Source organism: Chroicocephalus ridibundus, chromosome 6, assembly GCF_963924245.1.
Source record: "Chroicocephalus ridibundus chromosome 6, bChrRid1.1, whole genome shotgun sequence".
NCBI classification, from domain to species: Eukaryota; Metazoa; Chordata; class Aves; order Charadriiformes; family Laridae; genus Chroicocephalus; species Chroicocephalus ridibundus.
In genome coordinates, this window is record NC_086289.1 from 33,226,403 (window position 1) to 33,237,832 (window position 11,430).

The following is an 11,430-nucleotide window of genomic DNA, read 5'->3' on the forward strand; positions in this document are numbered from 1 at the left end:
AGGATAATTCCCTTCCCTACAGCAAACTGCTGGTGGGGGTGTAAGAGAAGCTGTTCATGTAAAAATCTATGTTACAAAGCATTAAAACTGCTACACCAAGCATTGTGGAGCAGGAACATTTTTAAATTAAGGCTTCTCAAATACACTATCTTCATCTCAGTTAAAAAAATAAAGAACAGAGTAAGGCTTATTACACTTTAATTTTCTAACACTACAGAAGATGCCTGAGAACAGTAGGCCAATTTACACGAGTTAAATTACTGAATCTAAATTACTGAATGCTAAGGGTAAGCATGTATGTACCTGCAGCAACCTGGAACTAAACCTCTTTGTTATTAAAAGCATTCTATTTGTATAGCCTGTCAGTTCAACACAGTAACAAAGAAAACCAAAATGCTTCAGTATCAGTTAAAGGTTACATGGCTTTCACTGAAATAGGATGACTTTGTAATATCAAACACTGAAACGCAGAATAAAGAAGTTAGAAATACACATTCTACTGACTTCAAAAGACACCTCCTGACCAAGACATACCTACACCCAGCTGAAGTATCTCAGCTTTTGTCTCATGCAACAATTCAATCTTTTTTGAAAAGCAGTCACCTCACTACCACCACCCAGTTTTGAAGGTAGTCTTACTTAACTAGAGAAGTTGTGTTGTCCCAGACTTAGTCCATTAAGTATGACATCTCCTTGGTAGACCTTCACCAAAAAAATTAGGGAAGTTCACACAGGAAATCCACTTCTGGTAATGCAGCACTATAACCAAAAGTCACTACTTCACACCTCAAATACATAGCATCTCAGATCTTGAGGTGTGTGACTTTTCCCAACCTAGGCACCATCCGTTCCATTTCCTAAAAAAGACCTTGCAGAAACATTCCATGAGATCATACAATTAAAGGCTGCTAAATACACATCAATGAACTCTCTGCAAACGGGTCAAGTGATCTCAGTTATCTCTTCTTAAAACTTGATCTGAAACTTTGCATCTTGTAATGTAATGCTCTTGCACTGCTAGATAACACTTCAAATTTACCCGGCTTCCACCTCGCTTTGCTCCCTCCCTCACAGTTTGTTACCAATAATAGCAGGTGAAATAAAGCTATCATGTATATTTACTGAATTTCACAGTCTTGCACACAAGCAACAGCCTAATTTCATTTGCATTTCAGGCTACTGGAAGGAGTAGAGTTCACACATCTTTTTGGACATACACTCAATCCAAGGTAGTTTTACCAATTTCAGTATTAAAGCAGCAACTGTTTTTACATGTTTTAGATGAGAGTTTCATATGAAGTTAGTGAGCATACAAGCCTGCCAAGTCAGCATCTTTTCTGAGTGAGTTTTCCAAGTGCAACCACTTAACGTAGGTCTCCTACGCTTAATTAACGCATATTTTCAACCCTATGACACAAGGGTTAACTACAAAATAGAACTAATAGGATCCTATGCAGCAAGCTATTTAAATAATTCCCAAACTGTACACCTCCATGCTGACACCAATAATACTACACGCAAACACAGAAACAAAGAAAAAGATGCCATATTAACAATTATACCAGCACAGACACAAGAGACAGACCACCGTTTTCTACCTGGTAAACCTTAAAGGGAAAATATTCAAAACCATTAAAGACAATGGTGGGAGCTAGAGAAAGTGGAGAGTCTCTGCGGCACTCACACAACAGAGCTCAAGCGATGAGACAGTGAAAGGCTCGCAGATGAAGAGCCGTGTGGTTCAAGGAGTCACCTTCACCTAGAGCGCCCAGGTTTAGTCATTTCACCTGCTATTTTGGCTACCTGTCAGTTTCATTTGTGCTTCACAGCTCGTCCTCAACACTTGATAAAAATCAAAGCTGATTCGTGACACTACAACATCTTCAACAGGAAGCTGGTATGCAGCACCCATCTGCCAGCACAGTAACATGGCGAGGAGCTCAAGCTGGCTGGTGGAGGAGTAAGTTGACGAAGGTTTAGAATAACAATGGAGAAAATCAGAAAACTCTCTATTTAATTACATTTACATGCAAATGGCACACATTTCAACGTTCCAATAAAGTTCATCTCCAGTCACTTGTATACTAGAGCTACATGACCAAGTATTTTGACTGCAAATGTGTTTACATTACGGACTATGTAAACCACAGCGCGAAGTCTCAGTGGCCTGAAAAAAAAGTTATGTTTTGCATTCATTATTTCACCACTTGCTGAATTAGAAGTGGTTTACTCAGTTGTGCGCACAGTTTAGCATACCAAAGACAGGGTGCCTGCTAAAGATGCCAGTTTTCCAGACAGCCTACAGGTTGCTATAAAAGTCTAACACCTTTTCTCTCTTCATCCAAGATGTCAAAAACATACTCACTTGAGTTTTAGATTTAAGAAAAATGCTTCCTTTTTGTAAATTAAAATCTGATGAAAATATAAGATAATCAGTCCCTAGATACAGCGCCTAAAGAACTTTAATGCACACTAACATTTTTTTCAAGTTGTTTACAAACAATACACCTACCTATCAGAAAGATGCTGTGCCTTTCTAACAGGCAAACAGAAAATGTCTGACTGAAAAGATGTCTTAGCCCCTTTCAACATTAGAAGGCACTCTGCTGCTACCTAATTAAGACACATTCTCTTCTTGTAAAGTATTAACAAAGCACTCGTTTCCCCGACTAGCACTATATTTGTCATCCTTGAATAAATTACTTCTGTATTGTATTTCACGCATTCTTCCGGCCCACATCCTGATAGATACTGAATGCTTACTACTGGGAACAGATGAGAGGTCTGCCTAGACAAGCTCCATTTCTTTGCTAGATATATCGACAGTGAAAAAACTATTTATCAGTAAAAGAGCCATTATGCTTGTAATAAAGTATCCCCTGTGAAAAATCAGACGAGAAGAAAACGAGGTGGGATTTGTCTCTCTCAAGGCATCTCTATCTGCACTGACAAGGATGTACAGGACAGCATATAGAAGTATCAGGGTTACCTTTAATCCGTCTTTAACACGGTACCTACTTTGTTTGCATGCAGGCCATGATTATTACAACATCTAAACGATTGCTCTAACCACTGAATTAGCAAAAAATCCCTTAACCTAAACTCCTAAACTCCCAACTCATAGAGAAGAAAACAATGTCATATTCATTGCATTCTAACATGTACTTTACTGAGGACTGATGCCTAACAGCATCGTATAAAATGATGTTAAATTCCAAGCTATCCTCGCGGGTCTCATAAACCAGTAGCTGAGCTCTTCCTGGGACACAGCCGTGCGTGTTACTCACATTGTTTTTAAGGGGTTTACTTTAAATGAGTTTCTAGATAACCTCTTGCAATGCCACAGCTCACAGAACACTACAAATAAATGAAACGCTTCTTCGTTGACCGAGACGCCGTCCTGCACCTTGCTGTCTCTGCAGAGTGGCTGAAGAGGTGAGGGCTGAGGAGATAATCCGTAATCCCCGCAGACTACCGACACTCGATAGTAAAACGTCTACTTTGAGAAACTTCGGGGAACATCCAGCACCGCCCTTCCTCCGCACGGCCCTTACCGCTCCTCACCTCACAGCCCCGCCGGGCCGCCCCTTCCCCAGCCCTAGCCACTGGGGCAGCCGGGGGCAGGGACGGTGGGGCCACCTCCCCGTAAACCTCTTTTCCTCGCCGGTTTCGCTCCCGCAAGGACGCCGGGTCCCCGCTGAGGGCCCGAAGGGCGCGGGGTGACACCCCCCCCCGCCCCGGCCGGGCCGCGCGTGACAGCCTGAGGTAAACTCGCCCCAACGGCCGCCCCGGGGGGTGCGGCGGGGCGGGAAGGCCGCGGCCGGGCTGAGGGGAGGGCGGCGGCGGCGGCGGGGCCCGCCCTACGCGGACACCCCGGCGGCGGGGCTCCCCCCACGCGCCCCCCGCACACCCGCCGGCCCGCCGGGCCCGGCGCGGCGCGGCGCCGCCCGCACTCACGATGGTGACGCTGGCCTTGCGCAGGTCGCGGTTCTCCTCCTGCAGCGCCTTGCACTTGAGCTTGTAGGTCTCCAGCTCGATCTTCAGCACCTTGTTCTCCTGCTGCAGCGAGGCCAGGCGGTTCGTCAGCTCCTCCAGCCGGAACGGCGAGATCACGATCCCGCCCGCCTTGCCCCCCGAACCGCCGCCGCCGCCGCCCGCCACCCCGGAGCCGGGCCCAGCCGCCGGGCCGCCCGCCGTCAGCGTCCCCACCGGGCCGCCGCCCCCGCCGCTGCCGCCGGCGCCGTCCGTGTCGCTCTCGCTGGCGCTGTCCGCCATCGCCGCCGCCGCTCCCGCCCGCCGCCGCCGCGCCGCCAGGCGAGCAGGGGGCGGCGCCCGCCGCGCGCCGGCGCCGCGGCCTCCCCGCGCGCCAAGAGGGGCCCGCCCGCACCGCGCCGCCCGCCCACAGCGCCGCCTGCCGGCCCGCGTCCGCGCCGCCGCCAGCCGGGCACCGCCACGGCGGGGGCGGGATCCTGCCACAGCGCGCAGGGAAAAATGTCAGTTTGCGCCCATGCAGCCAGGGCGGTGGCACGGCTTCGGCGGGGAAGGCTTTGTTTAAACCTTAAATTATCCGCGGTGAACGGCTTGTCCGCCAACCCTGTATTTTTTACCTCAGAATACAGCGATGAACCCGGACGGAGGCAGACAGTGCTGCCCGGGGAGGGAGAGGCCTCAGTCGCACCCAGTTGTAGCCCCGGGCTGTGGAGACCCCCCAGGGCTGTGGAGCCGGTCCCAAATGCCCCGGTGCCGGGCACTGTGGGCAGGGGGGGCCCGGTCGCCTGCCCACCTGGGCAGGGTGAATATGGCAGCCCTGGGCCCACAGACCCGCTCCCCTTCGTGGCCTGGGGACAAGGCGACCTGTTAATTGAGGCCTCCGTGCTGCCGTAAAACGGCTTTAAAGGAAGATCTATTCATGCCCGTCTCTCATTTCAGATAATGTATTTTCTGTTATACTACGTGCATTAGTTTCTTCTTTTTCATTATTTCTTTGTGGAGCAGCTGAATAAAGGCGGGAGTTGTCGTGAGATATAACGGTGCGGATGCGCCGTTCGTTATATGGCATAATGTGGTCCATATTGCTCCTGGATAAATTAGTCACCAAGCCTATATAATTGGTTTCTCAATTATTTATGAAGGGGTCTTTTAACAACAGTAATTTTTCCATTAATGGCAAGTAAGGATTTCATTCTCTCGTCACTGCGCTACCCTTTTGTTCCATGCCACAGTAAATTTCAAGTTTTACCCTTTTTTTTTAATGGTGGTAATATATGAAGGGCTTCCATCTCTGTAAAGTAATTATTCTTTTTGCCTGCCTGGGAATATAAGTGCAGGTCATTTTATTTTTGGCCTCTTAATCACAAGAAAATCAGTAAAAGGTCTGTCCCCGGTTTTCAGACAGGGGTGCTGTTTCCTTGGATGCCTGTCCATGTCCCGGACCCTGCCACCTCACCCTGCCGCGCAAACACAGCTCAAAATTGGGGATGGCTGCTGGTGGGAAATGGGGGTCTCCATCCAGTGTTGGCATTAGGGCAGGATTTCTCCCAAAACATAAGAGCATCGGCATCCAGAGATGCTGCTATGGATGCACGGGGCTACACAGACCAGCTGGATGATGTCCACGAGGTCTTGTGAGAACTTTTTGGTGCTGTCCTGGAATGTCCCCACAGGAACCCCGGGGCTGAAATGTCCCTGCAGCAGCGCCCGGGCTGAGCCTCTCTGCCGGCATGGCTCAGGGATAAGAACCCGAGGGATTAAAGTGGGCTTTAACAAACAACGAGCAGTGTTTTGGACAGGCCATTGCAATTCAATGGAACTGCTTTTAAATAGGCCTGACGGTGTTTGGCAAGCTGGGCGGTAGGGAAGCGTTATTTCGTGTCCACGCTCGGCGGCGCTGGCGACGGCAGGCAGGCTGGTTTGCTCTGCTGCCTCTGCCCACACGCATGCGTGCTCCTCCAAGCAAACTCATTTCTAAACAAACAGGTTTGTAACTTCATGTTCTTTCTTCACCTGGCTGCCCAGCTTTGATCAGCCTTCAGTGGGACGGCTCAATGTTTGGGTGTCTTGGTGAATCAAGGCCTAAATATTTGTAAAACCTGCATCAGCAAAACAGGCATCTGCTCTGGGCTAATCTTACCCAGCAAGCCCCGCGGCGTGCTTAACCTTAAGCCACTCTTCAGACCTACCCGCATTAATCTTAAGCGTTGTGCTGATTTGGAGCACCATAATTTTCCAGAGGATGTGGCCGCTGCTCCGTACGGACACCAAAACTGGCCTGAGAAGGGGCTGGGAGCTGCAGGCGACATCCTCAATCCGGCAACCGGGATGGGTCGGCTGTTGTCCCCAGGGTCACACCACGCAGCTGCGGGTGCTGCAGGAGGTTTCCCGAACAGGCGGAGGGTGCTGCGGAGGGACAGCGGGCAGGGAGAGGGGGGCGCTGGAGGAGAGAGGGGAGCTTTCCCCCGGCCCCCCGCTGTCCCTCTCTCTTGCTGGGGTTGCGTCAGAGGTCTCGCTCCCAGCCAGCACGCCGGCTTTCATAACAATAAATTATAACTTGGCACTTCTGTAGCACCCTCCAGTTCAAAGCCGTGCTGAAACATTATCTAATTAATTCACACAATAGCCCTGGAAGGCAAGAAAGGGAGGTAGCGAGCTGAGGTACTTGCCCAATGACAAACACTGAGTCAGTGGGGGAGTGGGAGGAAAAACTCAAGGGCCCTTGATGTTTAGATCTGAGACGGCATCCGTCTTGTCATAACAGCATTTCAGCCATTTAAAAAATAGTGCCTGTGTATTTAATTACAATTACAACCAACTACTCCAAATTAATAGATTAAACAGGGAGAGAAAACTTTATCCTAATTAGCACCCCCAAAAAAAAATATCTCATGCTTTGCACATCTGTAAGCTGTTAACCAAACCAATTAAAAAGTATAACTATGCGGTATGAGCACAATTAGCAAAACCCCCTTTCGAAGGCTTGGGGCATGCAGCGGAGGCCACCCCAGCACCGCGGCTGCTCCGGGCGCCGCTGCCAGGGCCCTGTCCCACACCGCAGGCGGCGAGGGAGCCACCGCCACCAGCCTGTCCCTGCCCCAGCGCCTGCAGGACGAGGCCCCCGTCTGCCCTACCCCAATGTTTCATTATTGTACCAAAAAAAACAAATGCAAAACTATAAGGGCGCAAAGGGGAGGTCGTCGATCCAAGGAAAGAATCTCAAAATGTCACCAGTGCTGTAGTAACAGCAGGGCAGACACTCACACCAAGAAGGGGCAGTAAAAAGGCAGGGCTTTATTCACAGAAATTATCGTTACAGGAGGTAACGGGCAATTAGAAACAGTGTTTCATAAACTCACATCAACAGTAGAAATATTTGTATGAAATACATCACTAGGCATGAGGGGTTAGAAGAGGTATGTTCAGAGATTCAATGTAATCCTTAATATAATTGCAGAGGTCCATTAATCAGCTGGAAGGCCTTCTATAACAATACAATTTTATTAAAATATTCAGTAGTTATAGACCAAAGAGGAAAAGACCAACTGAAGCTAATTAACCCCGGGAAAAATTCTGTACAGTTCTCAGAGTACCCGATTGAAATAGAGGGGGGGAAAAAATAAAGGAAAGACAAAGTCGCGTTAAAATGCAAGTAATGGAAAATATTGCTAGGACAATAAACTGAAGCAGCGTTAAAAAAAAATAGTGATCTGTATACAAGGGAATATTCAAGGGGGGAAATGGAGTGCATACGTGGCGATTTTACCATTGTGGAAGGGCTGTTGAAGGGGAGAAACCTCGATCTGAAAGATATGTGTATCAGCTAAAAAAAACCCAGTTCTCTGATATTGTAGGTTAAGATGTCTATTGATGCAGGATAAAACATGTTTTCTAACAAGCAATTCAGGCAAAAATAATGCTGTGCTGCTTTGCTTTTCTGGCACGCAGTTATTTTAATCAGAAACCTGTACTGGAAAAGAAGTCTTGTGTGCAGGATAGAGCGTGTGACTATGAAAATGTGCCGCACGGTAGCCACCCAGCAGCTAACGCATCTTCGGCTTTGCTTGTCTGTCCTTGTTCTCCCAGGGAATTTTTTTTAGAGTCCGGACTGGGTTGGTTGTGTTGGTCTGGCCATGCCGTAACGACATCCAGCCCCTGGAAGCCTTCCAAGGAAGTTGGTGAACAGGGGATCGCTGTGCATTGCTGTTTTATGTCCCAAATGGCTCTCAATAATTGAACATTAGCGTGATGGGAAAAGTACCAATAAAACTTTTATTATAAATCTTCGCCTTCCTCCAGGACTTAAGGTCAAATAAATAAAGCCATGCACAATTAGCATACTGTTTTTAGCATCAGCAGTTATGAAAAATGTGGCACGTACATAGATTTTTCTTGAGCAGCGCATTTTTCTGTCCTTCACTAACCTTTTTCTCTCCCAGTAATGGACTATTTTTTATGTCAAGCACTTTGTAGCAGGCTGGGTCTAACTCTACCTTCTTCTCCTTCCTCTAGGGTCTGCGTCGGAAAACAAAGTTTTCAATGAAGCAAGAATATTTTCCTCCTCACTATCACCACGTTTTCCTTCCCTCACTCCAGGGTCAGAGGGGAGCTGAGCCGGGAGCTCTTCCTCATTCTCCAGCCCATTTGGTGGGATCTGCCCTGAAAACAGAGGTCCTGTTTGCACCCAGTCACTCCTCCTGCCCCTCAGCAATGCATCCCAGCACGCGACCCCGGGGCCAAGGCTGCAGTGGGCCAGTGGTAGCCTTTTTGTGCGTCATGCATGTAGCTAGGATTAAAAATGAGCCCCCTCCCGATGCCTTGCCCAGCATCCCTGCACCGGCCTCAGCCAGGCAACCCCCATCGCGCTGGCGTGCATCCCAAAGAACCCCCAATTACAACCTCCTTCCATAAGGGAGCAAGGAGAGGTTTTTTGGGGCGCGTGACCCGCACGCCAGGGTGCCCGATGCCCGGTAGAGCACATCTCAATTTCCTGCACAGTGCGCGCTACAGACAAAGCCCATGTTAAACAACCCCTCCAGGAAATTAGCATTAATTAGCAGGGTGCTGCAATCCTGCAAGCGACTGCCATTTATCCCACTAATGTCAGCTCTGCACTACGGGAGCTCTTAGAATTTCTGACATTAAAACTGTTACCGGCCACAAATAAAATGTAATTGATATTCTTTCAGAAATGGAAAAAGTACAGTAGGATACTCAGCAGCATTATTATTAGGTAGTGCTAAAACAAATATCAAAAGGATGAAAAGAACGCCATATTTAGCAATCGAGTTTATTTTAACAGATGCAATAAAAGTCCCATGACTTACAATTTTGCCCGTAAGGGGAATGTTCTCACTGGAGAAAATATGAAAAAATGACAAAAGCGCACATTAGAGGTAGAGCCCTCACTCACTCCAGGGCTGTCTGCGCTGTTTGCTAGTACTGGCAAGATTTCTGTTTTCCTTCTCAAATGACCTTTTATGCTTCCACCTTGTTTTTCCCAAATATCCTGATCTGCTGTTGGAATCAACACACTCAGCGCAAAACAAGCCACCACCCAGAAAACCCCGTTTCTGCAATATTTAATGTGAAATTTTAAACTCTGCAAATTCAGCTTCGGCGCTCCCGTTCCAACCTTCGCCGTCCTCGTTGTATCAACGCTTCGCAGGCGGCAGCAAGTCGCAATGTGGCCAGCCCGCATGGCAGGAGCTGGGGGGAGGACTGGGACCGGCCGGCGGTGAGGGACCACCCTGCCTGGGCACGGACGGTGCTGGCCCAGATGGCCCCAGAGGTATGTCTGCCGTGGTCGCAGCCTGCTCGGGCGCTGAGTGCTACCCATGGCTGAGCCTTGCTGCAGAAGTGTCCTCGGGGGCCTTGAGGTGTGCCAGCAGCCACTCACGGCTGCTGTCACCGTCAAGACCAACTCCCTGGGCTTAAGGGTGCCACATAAATCACCACCAGCGGCAGGAGACCTATTGAGATTCCCCTACACACCTCTGCTACCTGCACAGGCCACCCCACTGCTCTGTCTGCACAAGGAGAGCTTCAGCCTGCCAGGAATTACCATTCCAGGTACAATCACAGCTTTCTTCCTCATCAGCGTCAGGCACTAACAAGGGACCAGGCAGAGGAGAGATGAGTCAAATGAAACGCTGCCTTTTGGATGCTGTTACCAAGAGGTGATGTGAGGCTCTTCTACAGCTCCCGCCTTCCTGCTGTAAAGACTTTGCTTCCAACTGTAAAATCGGCATATGATACTAAATATATACATCCATGCACCATTTACTAAAAACATTCTTTTTCATTCAGCTGATCGGGGCACTCGCGAACAGGAGGGAGGCATTTGGATGGTGAGGTCTCCAGGAGTACGATCGCTGCCATTGGACTGTGACCTGCAATAGATGTGTTTGTTCTCCAGTGGCCTAAGCAGCATCTGCCCTCCAGACCCTGGCGTAAGGACCTGGACCATCAGCATTGTACCAGCGGTATCCTGCCCGAGGTAAAACATGCACTGCAACACCGACCGGCTGCTAAATGATGAAAACCAGTTCATTTACTGTCACTGTTTCAAAAGCTGGCAGCCCTAGTAACTCAGAAACACTGACAAACCAACCCGTTACGCGCTCCCAAAGCCAAATGCTTCTCAGCGCCATCAGGAGAGCTTTGCCGACTGACCCCAGGAGAGGAGCGGTTCCTGCGGGGCCCAGCAGATAACAGCAGGCCGATTGAGTTGGATCTGTATCAGCGGTGCTTCCTCAGGTGCTAAGCTGGGGAAAAATACATCATCTTCATGTTGCCTTGAAAGCCAGGTAAAACCAAACCCTGAGTAATAAAATTTATTTATTGCACCCGATCAGAAGCCTGTAGCCCAGAGCAGTGAGTGTGTATAGATGGTGCCAACAAAACTGTGTTTTGTCAACGTTTTATATAGAGAGTGGTCCATCACCTGTAATATACAAGAAGCGCATGCAATATACAGGAAAGGTACGCTTCATTTACATCATCTGCAGTGTGCTGGTTATTGGTCTCACTGACACACACTGGGAAAAAAACCCTGCTTTTTGTTGTGCTGTTCCTGGTCCTCAATGGGGTGAAAGAAATTAAAGGAGGTCCAGAGTTAACACGTGTCGGAGAAGAGGCTGCGCATACCCCTGTGGCACAGCTCCTTTCCCCGCGCCCAGGGAGTCCCCTACGTCCCAGGGAGGTGGGTTTCCTTAGCTTTTCCTTAGCTTTGCTGAGGATGTGCTGGCTGCTGTGTTTTCCTCCCGTTCCCCCCACCTGGAGACAGCCCGCCAAGCGATGGCCTGTCACACCGGGAAGACGAGGAGGTGGATCGGACAAAGGAAAGGTGAGGAAAAGAAGGAAAAAGCCAGGGGTGGTTAACGGCTGGCCTTGCGAAGCCGCACGTCTATAGGGTACAAGAACACTGCCAAATACACG

At 49.1% G+C, this 11,430-nt stretch overlaps 1 protein-coding gene across 6 annotated transcripts in view; it reads right to left on the reverse strand.

Moving 5' to 3' along the window:
- The window catches only part of CCDC6 (coiled-coil domain containing 6), a 56,586-nt gene extending 52,311 nt beyond the window's left edge, over window positions 1-4,275 (reverse strand). For all 6 annotated transcript variants that reach the window (XR_010071535.1, XR_010071534.1, XR_010071532.1 and 3 more), the window contains exon 1: window positions 3,958-4,275. Coding sequence is in view for 1 of the 6 variants with exons in the window: in XM_063338060.1 (XP_063194130.1) it covers window positions 3,958-4,275 (318 nt within the window). In the remaining 5 variants the exon portion in view is untranslated. The remainder of the gene's footprint in view (window positions 1-3,957) is intronic.
- Between the last annotated feature and the right edge of the window lie 7,155 nt (window positions 4,276-11,430).